The sequence below is a fragment of the Salarias fasciatus genome, chromosome 13 (assembly GCF_902148845.1).
Source record: "Salarias fasciatus chromosome 13, fSalaFa1.1, whole genome shotgun sequence".
NCBI classification, from domain to species: domain Eukaryota; kingdom Metazoa; phylum Chordata; class Actinopteri; order Blenniiformes; family Blenniidae; genus Salarias; species Salarias fasciatus.
Window position 1 is genome coordinate 21,242,636 of NC_043757.1, and position 19,171 is coordinate 21,261,806.

Here is a 19,171-nt window from a genome sequence, read left to right on the forward strand (position 1 = left end):
AATAACTTATTATTGGATACAATGTAGACATAAAAACGAAAACTGAAGTTGAATTGTGGCAAAATCGGCAGGAAATCATTCAGAAAACTGTGGCATTTGACCAGATGTGTTATTCTAACAAGTGCTGGGGAATTCCCAGACGTGCTCTGAACACGGGGATCAGGAGCTGCTGGAATGCAGTTGGGCTGGACGCGTTATCAGTGCAGCTGAAGTGAAGCACCATCAAGGGGGGCCACTTTGCTGCTAAGTAATCTATTACGGCACGGAGTGACAGTAAAATCCATGGTTGGATATCAGTCATTCCATGAAAGGGTAACAGGTTTTCCACGGATCGGTTCGTATCTCAGTTTGAGCTTACGGTTTTATTTCAGTATGTATTTTTGCATCCTGAAAAAAAAAAGAGAAAAGACTTTAAAATGTATTTTCTTTTTTTTTTGAAGTTGAATGTAACTACATAAGAAAATACACAGATTTAAAATTAAAAATGCCTCGACAAACTTTTCCTTCTCGTTCTCCTCCACTCCTCCACTCACCATGGCTTTCTGAAACGGGTTATTTGCAATCTGTAGGTGAGCGCTCCTCTTGCTCCTCTGGCTCAGATTTCACACATAGGCAGGAGGGGGGTGTGAGAGAGCCAGTGATTGGACAGCTACTCGCAGGGTGGGGATTTCCTTAGCAGAGTGCTTATTTATGCAGGCAGACAGACATAGAGATCTGTTCTGCAAGTAGGTGGCCAGTTGTAAGAAATTAATTAATTAAGCAACGACAGACTGTAGTTTATAGGTGAATTGATCTATGTATGGCGTACAGAAGGGTTTGGTACAAAACCAAGAACCGCAGCATTCCTAATGATTAAATTAGAGAACTAGTATTGAGAACAGCAGTTCTAAAAAAATAAATAAATAAATAATGTATTGTACTAATATAAACTATCCCCACAGATACAGAAGCTGTGTGGAAAGAGTCAAGGGATTTAAAATGGATCAAGAGACAACGGGAGGAACAGGTACTAATATGACAGCACCCAAAATTTGAAAAAGAAATTCTAAAATGTATAAGAAAATAGAACAACTGAACTCCCAAAGGGGCAAAATGGCCACTAGGAGTCTTTGATGAGAAATGTTGTGATGAAATGGCATCAAAGATCAAGCATTATGAAGATGAAGATTTCAGCAACAGAAGAGAAGAAGATCTGAGTAAAGAACTGACAAACAAATGGACAGCAATGGAACTTGGAGAATAGAGCAAGCAAGTTGTGACAGTAAATCAAGAGCAAAGAATGCTGCAATGGATTTGGCTGGACAGGGGGCGGAGACAGCTGACACCCACCAGGCCCACAGCTCCTAATGGCTCCACCCACCTATCAAATTCCAAGAAGAGGGATAAGAAGGGGGGCTACACAGCCAGCTGCCAGGCAGAGGAGAGACGCCTGCTGGAGAAGAAGAGACTCTGCAGACAGTGGAGACAGATGACATTCCAACCACGCTGCAATGAGTTCATTTGCAGTGGCTGCAGGAGGATCTGTGGATCTTGTATAGGCCTCTACAGCTATGCCTGACGCTGTAGACCTGACTGAACACCGATGGCATAAAAACCCCATGATCTTTCAAGATAGATGGAGCCAACAATTTTATGCCAACTACAAGCCAACTTAATGTGCATACCAGATGGGGTATGTGGATTTCTCCAACAAGAAAATGGAAGAATCAAGCACTATGATGTGCCAACAACCAGATGGGGAAAAAAACCAACAACCCTGATCTACTGGATCTGACAGATGGAGAACTTCAGTCAACTCTCGAAGAAGACGAAGAGCTAATTCTCCAACAAGTGTCACTGGAAGTATGGTCAAGACATAAGGCTGATGGGGACAGGGTCAAATCAGTAAAACCCATTGACTGCCATACAGAAATTGGTACCCATTGAAGCAACATGCAATCAAAGGCATTGAACCAACCATGAATAGGATTAGTAGAAATGGGAGTGCTAGTTAAAACAAAAAGTTAATATAACACACTAATCTTCCAATCAAGAAAAAAAAAACAATTCTACAGATGATAGGTTGGTTCATGATTTAAGAGCTGTCAATGCCATTGTCGATGCTGAGACTACTGTCGTCCCTGATCCACATACGTTGTTATCAAATGTTCCACCAGATACTAAATGGTATACGGTAATAGACCTTTGTTCTGCATTTTTCAGTGTGCCGATAGATAAGGAGTCACAGTATCTTTTAGCTTTTACATATAGGAAGCAACAATATACGTATACCAGACTTCCACAAGGTTATGTAGAAAGTCCATCAGTATTAAATAGAATACTCGCCTAAGACTTACAGCATATAGATGTTGCAAGCAGAGTAATGCAGTATGTAGATGACACAGGAAAGAGGAACATAGTTCCATCAGATAGAGGTGGTAACTCGAGCTCCGCAGCCACAAACAGTAGGACAAATGCTTTCCTTTCTGGAGATGACTGGATATAACCATCCATGGATAACTGACTATGCTGGAAAAAGAAAAGAAAGAAAAAAACACTCCATTACGTGCACTGAAAAAGCTGCAGACCAATTAAACGTGAAAAAGGACCTGCAGTCGACACCAGTTCTAGGGAATGAAGTTATTCTTGATGCTCCTGAGCTCACAATCCAGCGGTGCGCCGCGGTGAATGCTGCCACTAAAATGGTAACTCCTGATGAGGGTATCCAATATGACTGTAAACAAGAAACAGACAACTTTATGTGGGAATGTGATGATTTATATAACCAACCAATAACAGCTGATGTGACTTTAATTATGGATGGATCTTGTTTTAAGGATGCCATGGACAACCATGTGGGTTTTGCCATAATTGAACTAAAGCCAGATGGCACCTTTTTGGGAATTATAAAGTACTAAATTGAGAAAACTACGCTCTGCCCAATTGGCAGAAATAAAGGCTTTTAGGACACCCATGCAGATGAAATTGCCAAACTCTTACAAGTAATGTTACTTTCAATGGCAGTTACAGTGATTGAATGCCCTGCCCATCAAAAGCCAAACAACTTAATAGCTAAAGGTAATCAGTTAGCTGATGAAGAGGAAAAAAGGCAGCTGGGGTAAGTATGTGCCCCATACTGTTTGCAGCTGATTGTGAACCCTTGACTACTCTGTCTTCTCTTATAGCAGCACAGGAAAAGGCAGTCCCACAGGAAAAAACGGTGTGGCTTAAACGGGGTGCGGCCATGAACACCCTGGATGGGCCGCAGCGGGGTTTGTGGAGGAGTTGTACTGGACATTTTGTCTTGCCACTGTCTCTGCTACGTTGTGCTATTAGGAATGCGCATGGTCAGGACCATTGCGCAAGGGGGGAAGTGTTAAGACGCTTAAGAGATGTTTGGTGGTCACCATTTCTGGCACCCACAGTCGATCGAGTGCTGCATGAATGTGAAGTATGTGCTCAGTATAATACAAGGAAATCTTTTTCGGCACCTATTGCGCATATTCCTCCACCAGACGGTCCATTTCGTCATCTGATGATAGATTTTGTAGATATGACTCAAAGAATTGGATACATGCGATATATTCTTGTGGTAATATGTCGTTTCAGCAGATGGGTGGAAGCAGTACCAACCTGAGCACCAGACAGTGGATCTGTAGCAAAGTTTTGTGTAGAGAGATTTTCCCAAGGTTTAGTTTCTTGACACATGTAGTTCAGACAATGGATCCCACTTTGTGGTGGAGGTAATAAAACGTATTATGAAATACTTGGGATCCAGCAGAAGTTTGGATGTATATAACCAACAGTTGCAGGGAACAGTTGAATGAGCAAATGGAATTTTGAAATCTAAGGGAATTAAGTTCATAGCGAACAGAGAGAACAAACTAAGATGTCTAAGAATGTTTTGCTAAGTGTTGTCAAACTAACTAAACTAACAGACTAACCCATCTGACACTGCATGAAATATGTATAGGGAGACCCATGCCTATACCTTTTTTGAAGGGACTTTATGAAGGTCTATCTTGTGAACAGCTGGAGAAGTTATGTTCAACAATTGTCCTGTATTTGTAAGGTGATTTTTCAACAGGTAAAAGGGGCTAAAGAAGATGGAAAGGCTGAAATCACACCATCTCTAGAATGAGTGCGATCTGGAGAGGGGGTATACATAAAAGGTTTCAGAGGGAATGGAACCAACTGAGACGAGGAGGTCCATTCAAAGTTGTCCTGAGCAAGTTGCACTGCACAGGACATCGAGGGTAAGACTGTTTGTTTCTATTGAAACTGCTGCTGCAGGGCTGACAGACCGCCCTCAAAGCATCAGCAGACACCACCTGAGCTGGAAGGGGAAGGTAATGCCTCCACGCAGGGAAGAGGCAGCCACAGGAAGGGAAAAGATGACGCCTCCCCTGCAGATTAGGCGCAGCGAGACAGAAATAAGATCTTAAAGACTGATCTCCAAACAAAGCAGCAAAGAAACTAGGAGTAGAGGTTTGTTACCAAGTAGGCAAAGGAGTGATTCAGTGAGGATTCAACTAAGTTAGAAACAAGTAGGCTCTGGAGATTTAGAGTCAGGTGAAGGACCATTAAGATATAGGTTATGAGAAAGTTTAATACAACCAATAGGTTGTTGCGACCATAAAGTTGCTATGCTACCTCACCCCACAGTAGGTGGAGTGCTAGCTACTTCTGGAGAACTCCAGATAGGGGTAGTATGGGAAACAAAGAAGAAAATGTTTATGGAAAAAAAAATGAAAAAGGTAACAATGTGCCTATGGTGGATACCATAGAAGAATGCTTAATGGGTTATTTGTCTTTATAGGGAAAATCATGGTGGAGAGCAGTATTGACGGGAATGCACTCCTGTTGGACAACATACCATCGATGACTCGAGACCAAACAGGGGAGAGGACGTCGGACAGTGTCTTCCAGCTGGAGCCTGCCCCATGGCAACTGACGATTGGGGATCTACAACCAGAACCCAGCAGACTTCGTCCACGAGAGTCCACCGGCGTGTACTGGGCTCCACCTCCATGCCGCTATCAGCCTCCGAGGACCTACTACCAGCATGCCCTCCCAACCTATGTCACCAGTTCCTGAGACCCTCTCCTCACCTCCCCTCCCTTTATGACGATGCAGGGATGTGCTCCATCGCAGGAGCAAGGATCGCCGACAATACACACGGGTCCCCGAACCCCTGAGAAGCCAGGGAGACACCTCTCTCCCCAACCTATGACCCAATATCATCTGACGGCAGCGACGGCAGCGACGTCAGCGACAGCGACACTAATGCTCGTGTAGGATCCTGGTTTCTGAAAGTTTGTGTTTATACTTGGAAGGACCTTGCCACCATGCCTTTGAATGATGTACGAGAGATGATGAAAGATGGTCAGGTGTTGGAAGATACACCACGTAACTGTGTGCATCAATACTCGCCACTCGCAAAAGATGATTTGCTCTTCAGCATTTCCGCTGGCAGCAGGAAGCGGTTCCCGCTGCACCCAATAATACCCCAAGCTTCGCTGAGTAGTGTACTGCTGCTTGTATCCCTCTGTTGGGAAAGTTCACTCAGGAGATTGATTGATAGAGGATGGTTAAACGTTAGTATTATAATCTCTGTATGAAGTTAGTCATATAATCTTAGTATTGATCATTTATGGGAATGTGTATCATGTTATTAATCATTTTATGTAGATGATTTAGTATATTCATACGTGTGTGCTGAAACTACATAACCTTTTTGAAAAGGTGCAAGATGTGCCGCAGTCAAATACTGCCGTTATACGCTTACAGACAAATGCTTATGTTTGCTATGAATAAGTTGTTGATTAGTTGTAGTGGTGTAGTATGAGACTTGTTAGTCTCACAGGGGGGAAATGTAGAATAATTTTATAATATTCTTTACATCATGCTTATTATATTATGTTATTTACTATTGTTCATATAATGCATGTCTCTGTTAGTTATAGTATGCTAGTAGACACAGGCGTAGAAAAGACATGTATCCTTTTTCTGTTCGCCAGTCTGCCATTTTTCATTTTTACGGCAGCCTCTTGGCAGCTGGACAGTTTGTTTTTCTAAAGTCAAGACTTTAGGTCAATTGTCTCTCTGTCTCCCTCTGGTGCAAATGAGGCTCATTGGACAAGAAATGTGACACTATGATCTGTTGCACAACACCTGGCATTTGGGAAGACTTGATGGAGACTTGATGGAGAATTGATGGAGGCTGAGAGGGCCTCCCAAGGGGTCACGGACCATGACCTTTGTAGGGAGGGGGGAACAATTGTGTCTTGACGAAGAGTCCATGGAGAGTTGACGAACTCCCAAGAAATAGTATAAATAGATGGAGCGGGGAGCAATCGGCGCGTCAGTTCTTTTGGTCAACCTGGCTGCCAGGAGGGTTTTTTGGGAATAAAGTCCTCCTTTTGCATTCTGACTCTGACTCTGCCTGATTTTTTCGAGGAGAACTACGATTGAAGACTTCAAGAACCAAGAGTGGATATAATTGAGGATTTTACATTTTTTCTGGAATATATGTTTGTGGGGTTTTTTGCATCTTGACTGGCCTAGGACACTTTTTTAAATAAAATTCCACGACACTTTCTGGCTCTGACCTAGTTTAGATTGGTACAGACATCTGTGGAGGTGAGTGAGAGGGGCTGGTGGTCAGCAGGGGGTCTGGTTGTGGTCAATATCTCCTTGTTTTCTCTATCAAAATGAGCATAAAAGTCAGTGAGCTCATTCAGGAAGGAGACATCTGTGTTTAACGGGGTGGAGATGCTAGGTTTGTCGTCACTGATGACCTGGATGCCCTGCCACATGCATCTGGGGTCAGGGTTGCAGAAGCATTCCTCCACCTCCAGCTTGTTGCAAGGCTTAGCATTGATGATGCCCCTCCTCAGGTTTGCCCTGGAAGTGCTATAGGCCTGTGCATCACCAGATCTGAAGGTGGTGTTGCAGGCCTTCAGCAGGAACCACACCTTCTTATTCATGCATGGCTTCTGATGAGGGTATGTGTTTATCTGTTTCCATGCTGTAACACTGTCAGTAGTGGTTTTGATATTAAAATAATGGTGACTGCAACTAGGATCAACTCTTTGTGACCACATTGACTAAAATGGGTTCACGGTGTACTGGCTGCTTTATGTTCTCCCAGTGTGTCGTAGGTTCATTGGTAATGGTGAATGTTGAAACCTTCTGTGGATCACTTCCTCCTTCTAGGGTGGAAAATCATTATATTGCGAAATGGATTGTTTGAACTAATTTAAAAGTATAGTGTTTCGTTTTCCAACTGAACGGTGGCTTGTGTTATTGTCTTTGACTTTTTGACTGTTGCGGAGCCAGAGTGGGGGCAAGGGGGTGGTCGCCCCAGGGCCCACAAGGTCATAGGGCCCCGTTTCATGTGATGTGTTCACATTTAATCGGAAATAAATTATTATAATAAAATGTGCAGAGTGTATACGCATATGATTGTGGGCTCCCATTTGCCAATTCTTACATTACGACTGTCCATGAATGCATCAGAGCTGTAAGCCAGCGCTGATTGGCTGTGCGGCATGAACGAGTTTTTTCTTTGCACTTGATCTGAACTCTTTGGAGGGAAGTTAAACAGCTAAACACTATGCTAGCCGCTAGCGGTACTACCCACAACCTAACATTGGAGCCACTGGTGAGTCAGTGAAGCCTTCAAAAATATTATCTTTATCGGAATGCTGTGGTCTTAAACACCTGCCTGTTTGAATGTGCCTTGTGTTGCTCTCAACTATAAGAGACCTCCGAGTTTATTTTTTTTTTCTAATATACATGAATTCCAAAAGATATAGATAGCTGTGTCTATATCTATCTGAATAGATTGTCTAATTTTAGACCAGCTGTGTTCATTTTATATTTAAGCTGTATCAAAGATGGTTCAGATTTAGCCCGTGACTCTTTGTCTAAGTTTTCAGCACCATGGACAGCGGACGCTCGGAGATTGACAGCTGTCACGCTGCATTTGTGTGTGTGTGCTGTTTGTGTGTTTGTGTGTGTGCGTGCGTGCGTGCGTGCGTGCGTATGTGTATTTGCTCTTCAGAACAAGTTTGTGAACTGGTTTGTGACTTTATTTTGCTTTCTGAGGCATAGAGGTTTGCTTGGCTCAATAAAAGTGAGCATTGCTGTGTTGTTTGATGAGGGATTGTTTGAATGGTAAAATTGCTATCATATAAGGGCCCATCGAGAATGCTCCGCCCCCTCTGCACTGAGACCCACGCTCCACCTCTGCTTTTTGACCATCAAAAACACAAGTTGTGTTGATAAGAGGGGTTTGATTATTGAGGGGTTTGACATAAAGCACACAAACACAGACTGTCTTTTGATGATGCTTTTAATCAAGAATAAATGATAAAGTGTGATTATGGTTTATAATGGACGAAAAGAGAAAAGATGAGTACAGCAGGTTTTAATCAAGAATAAATGATAAAGTGTGATTATGGTTTATAATGGATGAAAAGAGAAAAGATGAGTGCAGGAGGTTGTCAGGCCTGGTCCTGCTTGCCAGTTCCTTCTTCCTCCTTCTTCGACTCTGAAAAGAGATCATAAGAAATTGTTTTATTGTCAGACAGGATACTGTTTTTCCATCAGGCATCACATTGGATGTAAACAGCAAACATACACTTTGAACCCAGATTCATACTCAGCCTGGACTTCTACCTGTAATATACCTGGAAAGTACTGCTCAGAATTGTTGCCACTCATTAATTTTAGATTTTAAAATATATTCACAAATATCTTATATTTATGGCAATACTTCAGTGATTTTGTTGACAAAAACAGTAAGATTGAATATATTACATATACAATTTACACCGCTCATTCACACTTCAATAAAACCAGGTCTTTTCGAAACAACCATCGAACTTCGCTCTGATTTTAGTGGGTCGATCAATAAATACATTTGATTGAGTGAAAAGACTTCTTTCCATTGGTGAGGCAGTGGAGAGAAAGTGGGAGACATGAATAGGCTCTCATTATGGTCAGCGATGTTACAAATTCAATGTTTTCAATGTAATAAAACCCGTAATGTTAGAACTGGCCAATAGTGCAATCAGATATTTGATCCATTATTTTGATGATTTTCAAATAAGTTTTTTTGGAAGGTTGTGGAACTCCCTTGTGAAAATTAGGATGAGATACCCATCTGTATTCATTGAGAATGTATGTCGCATTACTTATTGTTATGTGACATTCAGAATGGGTAAAATTATTGCATTAACTGGACAGGAATGGGAGGTTTATCCACAGAGAAAAGCCAATAATTTTCCACAATATAGCTGAAATGCATACAAACCTTTGAGTTTAATCGGACCCAGAACCAGAGTCTGGCTGTCATGACGTGAGCCGAGGTCTCGGGCTCGACGTGTGATGCAGCCACGGCGGCAGCGGGAGTTGTAGTCAGACGCTTGACACACCAGGACCTTGCACTGGAGATACACTGACTCAGATGCCCGCAGAAACTGGAAGGTCTTCACTCTGAATCGAGCATACTTCTGAGTGCCAGAGGTATAAGCGTAGTAGGTGCTGTCTGCTGTGCATCTGGAGACGGAGATAAAAATGCAACATTACTGGAAGGCAGACATGTTTTTCAGCTTTTGTAATTGTTCCCAAACCAACAAAATTTAAATATTTATATTTCATATGCCATATGTATATGTCATAGTTTTTGATACCATGGAATTGATACAATGGAATTGCAATAGAGATCAATCTTTAACCAGTCTTTATTTGTGAAAGCACTTTTTATATTCAGAAAAACAACGCAAAGGGCTGAACAGTAAAAACAGTCATAAAAGCAAAAAAAGAACAAAAACCGCACCATCAATCAATATGCAACACACACACACACACACACACACACACACACACACACACACACACACACACACACACACACACACACTGCCATTTTGTTACGCACATACGCACAACAGAGGAGACATGGCCTGGCACTGAGCGTCATGGGAAACATCACCAGTGGGGGCGCCCACACCACGAAAAGTCAAAGGTCATTAATACTGGGGCTCCAGCGCCTGATCCCCAACCCCACCAGACGAAGGGAATCCGCCCACTAAGGTGTGGAGACCCCCATCCCAGATGGGACCAGAGGACCGGAGCAAAGTAACCCCAGCAGAGGACCGGAACCAACTCTCGGTGTGAAGGACCCCCCTCAGAAAACACTGGAGTAAAACAGCTAAAAACTTAAAGCTAGGGTCGGCGATCTTGGAAAACTAGCATATAGCACGAATGTAGCATCTCCCCAAGGTTCCACCTAGTTCTGCCCAGCTCCCACCCCATTGGAGGAGCTCCCGTTGGGAGCGGAGACGCGGAGACGTTCGCAGCGCGCGCGGTGCATGCAGCGCTTCCGCGTCCAGTGCGTTCCTGGCGTAATCTGTCCTCAGCGCTTCGTTTCTTCGTTTTTCTTTATTTGTACTACGCCATGTTATGGCTCACTCAACGGTAAGTAAACCCCCAAACATTCTTCCCCGCCATTCTGCAACGACGCTCCGTCCTTCTACTGAACCAGGGTCAGTGCACGCCATTGACATGTACGCGCAGGGGGGAGGTCGAACGGCGAAGGGATTTGATTGGTTTAAAAAAAAGGTGTCCCGGCAAGACTATTGGTTGCTGTTTTTCCCGTTTTACTCCTGCTGTAGGTAGTGGATATTTTCCAAACTACTTTAAAAACACGCTATGAATTGCTTCCCATCGGGTCATAAAGATCATTTTAACCAGTATTTAAAAAAATGTATCTCATTCAGATCGCCAACCCTAGCTTTAAGAGGATATGCTATAAAGTAAGACACGATTATAGAGTGAAAAAGTAGTATAAGTTAGAAGTACATAATAAAATTATATAAATAATGATCTAAATAAGAGGACTATTAAAGGTCATTTAAAAGCCTGATTAAATAGATGTGTTTTTAACCTCCGTTTAAAAATATCAACAGTCTCTGCGGTCCTGAGGTCCTCTGGCAGGCTGTTCCACAGGCGGGGGCCGTAGTGGCTAAAGGCCGCCTCGTCATGAGTCTTGGTTCTGGCTTTAGGAACACACAATAGGCCGCTGCCAGAGGACCTCAGGGCCCACGAGGGTCAATACGGTTGAAACAGGTCAGCTAAATAAGAAGGCGGAAGGCTGTTAAGACATTTAAAAACTGATAAGAGAACTTTAAAATCGATCCTGAAGCGGACAGGGAGCCAATGCAGCGACTGTAAAACCGGTGTAATGTGGGCCCGCCCCCTGGTCCCCATCAGCATGCGTGCGGCTGAGTTTTGTAATAATTGTAGATTTGAAATACTGTTTTTGGGAAGACCAGAGAGCAAGGCGTTACAGTAATCTAATCGACAGGAGATAAAAGCTGCATGAGCACCTCTGTACTGGCCTGAGAGAGAAACGGGCAGACTCTGGATATATTCTGCAAATGATAAATCCAATCTTACTTATACTTTTAATGTGTGGAATAAAATTTAGCTCAGAGTCAAAAGTCACGACCAGGTTTTTAATTGATTGTGCAGGTTTCTAATCTAGTAATTTTGGTAAAAGTTTCTCTCTCTGGCCTTCGGGACCAATAACTGAAACCTCAGTGTTGTCCTGGTTGAGCTGTAGGAAATTCACTGCCATCCATGACTTGATGTCTGAAATACAGTTAAAAAGGGTTTCTATTGGCCCCGAGTCACCAGGAGACCAGGCGATGTACAGCTGAGTATCATCAGCGTAACTATGGAAACTGATGCCGTGTCTCCTGATGACGTCCCCAAGTGGAGGCATGTAGAGGCTAAAAAGTGTGGGATCTAAAATTGAACCTTGGGGAACCCCACACCTAATTTCATGGGTTCTTGAGGAACAAGTATCCAAACTTACATAAAAACATCGATCTGTGAGATTAGAACTGAACCAGTTAAGAACAGTACCAGAGAGGCCCACCAGGTGACTCAGTCTATTCATTAAAATGTTGTGGTCTACTGTATCAAAAGCAGCACTCAGGTCCAGTAGAACCAACACTGTGAGTTTTTTATTGTCTAAATTCCATCTGATGTCATTTAAAATCTTTGAAAGGGCCGTCTCGGTTCTGTGGTTCACTCTAAAACCAGACTGATGTCTTTCTAAAATGTTATTTGTCATTAAAAAGTCATTGACTTGGTTAAAAACCAGTCTTTCGAAAACTTTACTTAAAAATGGTAAGTTGGATACAGTTCTGTAATTATTAAGAACATTAGAGTTTAAATTGCTCTTTTCTTCAGAAGGGGCTTCACCACCGCCATTTAAAGGCAGTGGGGAAGACACCCGTCTGAAGAGAGCAATTCATGATATTTCAAATCTGTTCCTCAAGGAATCTATAAAATGATTTTAAGAGTGGTGTGGGGATGGGATCTAGAAGGCAGGTTGTAGATTTTACTTGGAAGAAAACTTGACCAAGAGTCCTCAAACTGTCCAGTGTTTCCTCAGGCATGCACAACGGTTCAGCTGTGCTCACCGATAAAACTTGTTGAGGTGAAAGACTGGACCTGATGTCCATGATTTTAGTTCTGAAGTGGTCTGCAAAGTCTTCACAGAGAGTGTCTGTCGGAGCTTTAAAAGCTTTATTAAAATTAGTGCCAGTTAAAATGTTGAAGGTGGAGAAGAGGAACCAGGGGTTGTCTTTATTATCTGAAATGAGTTGAGAGAAGTGGGAAGTTTGGGCCTGTTTAACTGCATTATTGTAAATTTGAGTTGTTGACGTAGTAGTGTATGGTCAACTTGGATTTCCTCCACCTTCTTCAATTAACTGGATAAAAATTAATCTGTTGTGTGTGTAGACGGCCTGGGCCTCGTGGTGTCGACTTGTTTTCAGACAGGATCATTGGAATGTTTGGGAATATGAACCAATCACTAATTCTGTCTGTTGACTTGAATATAGATCGAGGTAAAACTGCAGCAACGAATAATTCCAAGAAGTAAATGGAAACTGCAGGTCTATGATAACCAAACCAATCAGGATCACCACTCATAGTGCCACGACAGTTGATAATAAATATACAAACATACATGGTGAGATAATTGGTGGTATCTTCATGACAGATGTGAGTGTCCATCTCACTGTATTTATAATGTATGAAAAATTGTGTTTCAATATTGTGCAAGAGGACTGTCCAATTATTATGAGGGATAAATCGAGTAATACCTTCAGAGAAGACCTGAAAAGACAAAACTGGGACAAAGTGTACACAAATGATTTAAATCAGCGGTTTTCAAAGTGTGAGGCTCCCCTGGGGGGTGCCAGAGGGCGTCAGGGGAGGCGCAGCGAGCTTTTTGCACACTTGTTCAGGCTTGAGCTTGTGTCTCTGTGCAGCTGCCGTATCCCCCGCGCAGGAGTGTAGAATAAACAGAGCAGTCTGAAGTATTATGCGGGTGAACACTGCACTGGAGTAGTTCCTAATTGCTTGATAATAGCCAAAGTTCTTCCGCTTTTTTAAAAATGAAATTGAAATGATTTCTGGAATTTTTTTTTTTTTTTTTTCAACATCTGGGTTCAAAACAAAACCAGAGAAATGATGTATTTCAATCAAGGGAGTCAACCTATGGAACAACCTTGATCGCAAAAATGAAAGTTCAAAGTCTATTTATATTTTCAAGAAAAGTGTAAAGGCTTCATTATTGAAAAACATACAACAGAAAAATGTGTAACAGAAAAATGTCATGATATATTTTGTAAATGGGCTATATGCACAGCTCTATTACTTCCTGAATTTCAGACAGCACCTTTATTTCCTGTCTTTCATGATAGGATTAACTGATTAATCCAGGTGTGTCTGGCCATTTACTGAGGACAGACACACCTGGATTAATCAGTTGATCCTATCATTAAAACACAGGAAATAAAGGTGCTGTCTGAACTTCAGGAAGTAATGGAGCTGTGCATATAGCCCATTGTCTTGTGCTTTGACATGAACTGTGCAATTTAAACGAAAATGGTACTGATTATGTAATCAATCTGTGTTGATAAGGGGTGGACATCATAAGTTTCTTTTTACTTCTTTTTGCCCCCTTTCATTCAAATATTTGTTGTATGCTTGCACAATGCATTTAAGTTAAAAAAGAGTAAAATAAGTAATGAATGAGTGAGTGAATGAATGAATGAATGAATGAATGAATGAATGAAAAGAGTATCTTTAAGTGACACAATCAAGTTACTTCATAAACACTGATGTGGAGAGCTTTAAAACCTCATTATTCTCACCCATTGCGAACCAAGTAGTAAGCTCTGGTTTGGAAATCATGGGGCGATGGAGAAGCCACACAGGTATCGAGAAAGATGACCAAGCTGTTGTCACTCGACTTCAGATCTACTTTGACATAGATGTACTCGTTGAGTTCGACCTCATAAGGGAATTCAGTCACCTGAAAGAGTGAAGGAAAAACATCAGCGTCATGTGTGGACAAGACAATAAAATGGCAGAGGACGAATCCGCCCAAACATACCGGGTAGTAGAAATTACTGGATGTGTAGAATGTCATGGTTGTGTTGAATTTGCCTGTGCCTATTATAGAGCTGTTTCCAGGATTTTGGATCACAAACACATTTTCAGACAATGAGTCCTGATCCATGATGCAGGTGACGTTCAGCTTCAAGACAGCGTGACGTGTGATCTCTCCAGAGCTGCTGTTGGAGCTACGGAGACCATTGGTGTACACAACTCTGTCACTGCTAATCTGTTCAGTGAGGAAGACATTGGAGAATAAACATCTGCATGTAAAATGAAAAATGTCACAATATGGAACATAATAGGTTGCTTACCTGTCTGACATTTCCACAGCTCCCAATGGGGAAACTGAAGATCACCTGGTATGAGGTGATTTGGGGTCTGCATTGCTCGTCGTTCAGGTACAGGTCGTGACTGCTGTAGCCCAAAGAGTTCAGGTAACTTCTCTCAATCACAATGTTCATTGTGTCTGAGGTGCAGCTCACTTGACCTGTCATTGAATGAAATTCACAATATAACCACAGCAGCTTGATTCAGTCTGATAGTATATTTTGCTTTTCTGGAAAGGTTTGGAAGACCAAATAATGAGCCAGCAATAATTTCAAGAAGCAATCTGGTTGCCTCTTTGTGAAAAAAGTATTGGGAGGCACTCGATTACAGCTTAAAAACACAGCTATTCTAATGGTCTGACTGATACTGTCTGGTTTAACTATTGGAGTCAGATTTTTTGAAATCTCAAAAAACTAACATAGAATCTTACAGTTGGAGAACAGAAAACTTGTAGTTTTCAATATGTTGTGTGAAACATTCTGCTAAACATTCGTCATACTTAGAATTAAAATACTTATTAGAGAGACTGTTAACTCCAGATGTACCTGAGCTTGGTTTCAAAGAGCTCATGAATTCAGCTTTGAATCCTCGGGCGATCACAGAGCTGTCACTCCTGAACACCACTGTCATGTAGGTGGAAGTTGAGTAGAATGAGGTCAGAGTATTGTTGCAAATTTTTCCCACCAAATTGGAAGAATAGGCCGACCCATCATAAACGTTAATGTAGTCACACGCACAGCCACACCCATATTCCAGCCTAGTAAAAGACAGTTAAAAGGCATTCGTTAATACCAGTGACAACTCTTTCTATTGTGGCTTTGATTCTGTTATTGTCAGTGTTGTTTTTACACAGGTTGAAAACAGCTCTTCGTGCTGTAATTGCAGAAGTTTTCAACCTTTCAGTGACAGGTTTTTGCGGATTGTAGCAGATTTCCTTACTCACTCCATGTATGTGAATGCCAGAAAGACTCTTTGGTTGTATGCCGCTCTGATCGTCCAGGTACAGTATGCATTATTATGGTAGTGGTTGGGATGGTTTGGGCTGGAGAAGGTGCCTGAGCCAAACAGAGAGCCTCCACATGGCCCCGCTGGAGATGGAAGAGATGTTAATGTAAAGAGACAAACTAAAGAAAGGGTTGGGGTGAGAAACACACAGCTCCAACTCTAACCCGCCGTTGTAGTCAGACGAGAGACATTTCAGATTTTTAATCTAACACAATACACAGCAGTGTAAACAAAGTGATGGTTGTCGAGACTTCCATACCTGTAGGTGGTTGAGTGGTTGTACTGTAGCAGTAAGCTAAAAGAAAAGCATAACAGATCAATGAAAACACTCATATTAATGTTTGAAACTAAATACATGTCATCTATCTGTGTGAACTTCTCTTGGTTTCCTTTAACTATCCAAGTAACATGTATATTTAGGAGTTTGACAGAGACCAGGGGTCTATTTCACCAAGCCGGTTGAAAAAACTCTGAGGGAAATCCTGAACTCTGGTTTGATCTACTCTGAAAGGGAAAACGCTGGGTTTTCGGTTACACAACAGCTGATTTGAGTTGGATTACTCAAATTCAAGTAGTTTCACCTGGAGTTTAGCACGTGCACGACAACTACAAAAAGTCAGCATTAATGGAGCACCGATTCGACGAGTCACCATGGCAACAGAAAAGCGGAGAGCGACATATGGAAGCTGGAACACATTTTTTGAAAAAAAAAAAAAAAAGCAACACAGCTGCAGCAGTGAAAGAGAGGGAGATGCCGCGGCAGAGAATTGCTGCCAGTGTCAATGCGTAAGTTTGAATGTAGTCCTTTATATCAGAATATTAGTGAATATTAAATATTATTACAGGGAAACTGTTTGAATGGTCACCAATTAAGGTATTTCATTTAGTTGTAATCCCACAGGGATGAAGTGCACATGGCAGCAGCTAAAGATGAAACATTAAAACATTGTTCAAACAGGTAAGACCTCGGCATTATCTCATTGAGGTGCATCATTTTAAGCATGTTTTACATTGTAAAGTAGCATAAATACTAAGTGACTGATGGACTGTGCAGTTGTTTTATGTCACAAATCTATATCATGTTATGTTAAAGAATTAATCCTATTTAATCTAATATTATTTAATATTTGAGTATAATATTTAAAAAATGTTATTGATAGAAATGTTTTATTTTGTCTTTCATGTCCTTTTCTTCTTTTGGCCCAGATTGTGAAGGTTCTATCTGCCTGCTGGAGCCCCTTCATTGCTACAACCAACCTTGAAACTGTCAGTAGGAAATACTCACAATATTTTTGCCAAATGTTAGTATGGAAAAATATACGCAAATATACTGAAAGATGTCATTTATCGAGGATGACGAGGATGAAACTGTGTCTGCTGCCCTCACAGAGGATCCAGAAAGTCACAGAGGTACGTTACTGATTGTTCTCTTCCCATTAAAATTCTGAATACTCCTGTGGAACATAGAACTTGACATTTAGCCGACACTGAAATATTCTACATTGTCATCCTTTTTAACAGATCATGGCTGGTCAGCAGCAGGATGGTCCCTCAACTTCCACATCACAGATCAACACTGTGAGATGGATGTTCAGTAAACACCAGAGGTTCATTTCATTCAATTCATGTGCAGCTGTATAATTTAATGTCCTCTATGTATTCCCAGTTACCAGTCAAAGAAATTTACAAAACCACTTACTTAACAAGATAGAGAAACCCCTTAAAGAACAGCAGTATCTGGACCTCCAGATGAAGGAGATGAAATTAGAAATTGAGATACTGGAGCACAAGTTGCAGGTGGGTTCGTGATCACAGGTGAATTATGTTCACTATTGGAACATGAACTAAACCCTTTATTTATTTATTTATTTTTTTGAATAAGAAGACAAAATGAAATGTGTGTCATGTCTTTTATTTGCTGTGGTGTAATGATGGTGGTGATTTAAACTCCTCAGTGCTCTGCATCTCCAGTGTTATATAAAAAACTCCCATTTGCGAAGAACCGCAGCGCAAAACACAATATCTGCTGGGATGTGAGTGCGCAACTATGTTTGGTTATGTTGCAAAATATGGACGAAAAAGATTGTGAAATGCAGCGTATGGATTGAGACGTGAAGCGGTACCATTCAAAAAGATAACTGTCCAGAAACGCCAAAACATCCATGCGCGGTCTGTAAATAATCTCCTGACGAATATTCAGTTCACGCTGCAGTAATGCCGCTCCTTCATCTACACGATCACTGATAAAAGGACATGAAATTTTGACAGCTACACAAAAACTCGCCAGCTGACTTAATGAATGAGGAAATGGATCAGCGCGTGTGGCTGAAAGGGGGCGGAGCCAGAGAGAAATTTCAGGGTTGACTGAGAAGAACCTGCTCTCCGACCAGGTTAGAGTCACGGAGTGTGTTACTGCGGTAACTGACCAACAGTTTAAGATACCTCTCCGAGTGGAACAGGCTGGAGTTACTCCTCTGTCTCTGGTTTGAGTTCTCTGCCTTTGTGTAATGGAAATCTCAGAGTTTCCCTCATTTCCGGGTTATTGAACACAGAGTTTTCTTAAAACCAGCTTGGTGAAATAGACCCCAGCCTTCACACCAAAATAGAGAGGGGAAATCCTTTTGTGAATTTTCTCATATTTGTTTCTGAAGTGACAGTCAAGTAAAAATTCATGAAAATGTCTTCATCACTACTGGGTGATAATATCAGAGTGGGGTAATTTGCTGAATTGCAAAACAGGTATATGCTGTATATATTTTCAGCAGATGCTGTGATTGTAGTGTGCTACAGCTCCTCTGATGAGCTTTGGACCAGACTACTTACAGTAATAATCATGGCAGCAGTTTCCATTGTATTGACAGGAGCTCGAGCAGGAGCAGCTTCCCATGTTGGAGCCACAGTTGTAACGACAGGAGGGCTGAGCTTAAAGACATTTCAAATTTTTATTATACAGGTTACGCAGCAGTGTAAACAAAGTTGTTGAGAAATCCTTACCTGTGACTGGTGCTGGAGTGGTTATGTGGTAGTAGCAGTAGGCTAAAAGAAAAGCATAACAGACAAATGCAAACTCATCTTCAAACATCTTCATGTGTGGACCGGAGCAGAAAAATTTCGGAACTGTCATTGTGGACTTCTTGCACTTTTCCTGGTTTCCTTCAACATCCAAAACAACATTTCTGTTTAGTTAGTTGGTGACTCTGAATTGCATCGAGGTGTGAATATGACTGTGTGGAACTGTCTCTCTCTGTTGACCCTCGGTGCTGCTGGCACCTTTTACATAGATTATCTATATAATTGATGGATGAGTTTTCTGTTTTAGGATGATAATGAAAGAGTCAAAATTCCAACAAATTATTGACCAGTTGCT

At 41.6% G+C, this 19,171-nt stretch overlaps 1 protein-coding gene across 1 annotated transcript in view; it reads right to left on the bottom strand.

The window, feature by feature from the left end:
* The window catches only part of LOC115399360 (deleted in malignant brain tumors 1 protein-like), a 74,493-nt gene extending 59,064 nt beyond the window's left edge, over positions 1-15,429 (bottom strand). The window contains exons 1-2 of the mRNA XM_030106683.1: positions 15,345-15,429; positions 14,784-14,959 (exon numbers count right to left, since the gene is read on the bottom strand). Coding sequence (XP_029962543.1) covers positions 14,784-14,959; positions 15,345-15,429 — 261 coding nt within the window. The remainder of the gene's footprint in view (positions 1-14,783; positions 14,960-15,344) is intronic.
* Positions 15,430-19,171: the final 3,742 nt, after the last annotated feature.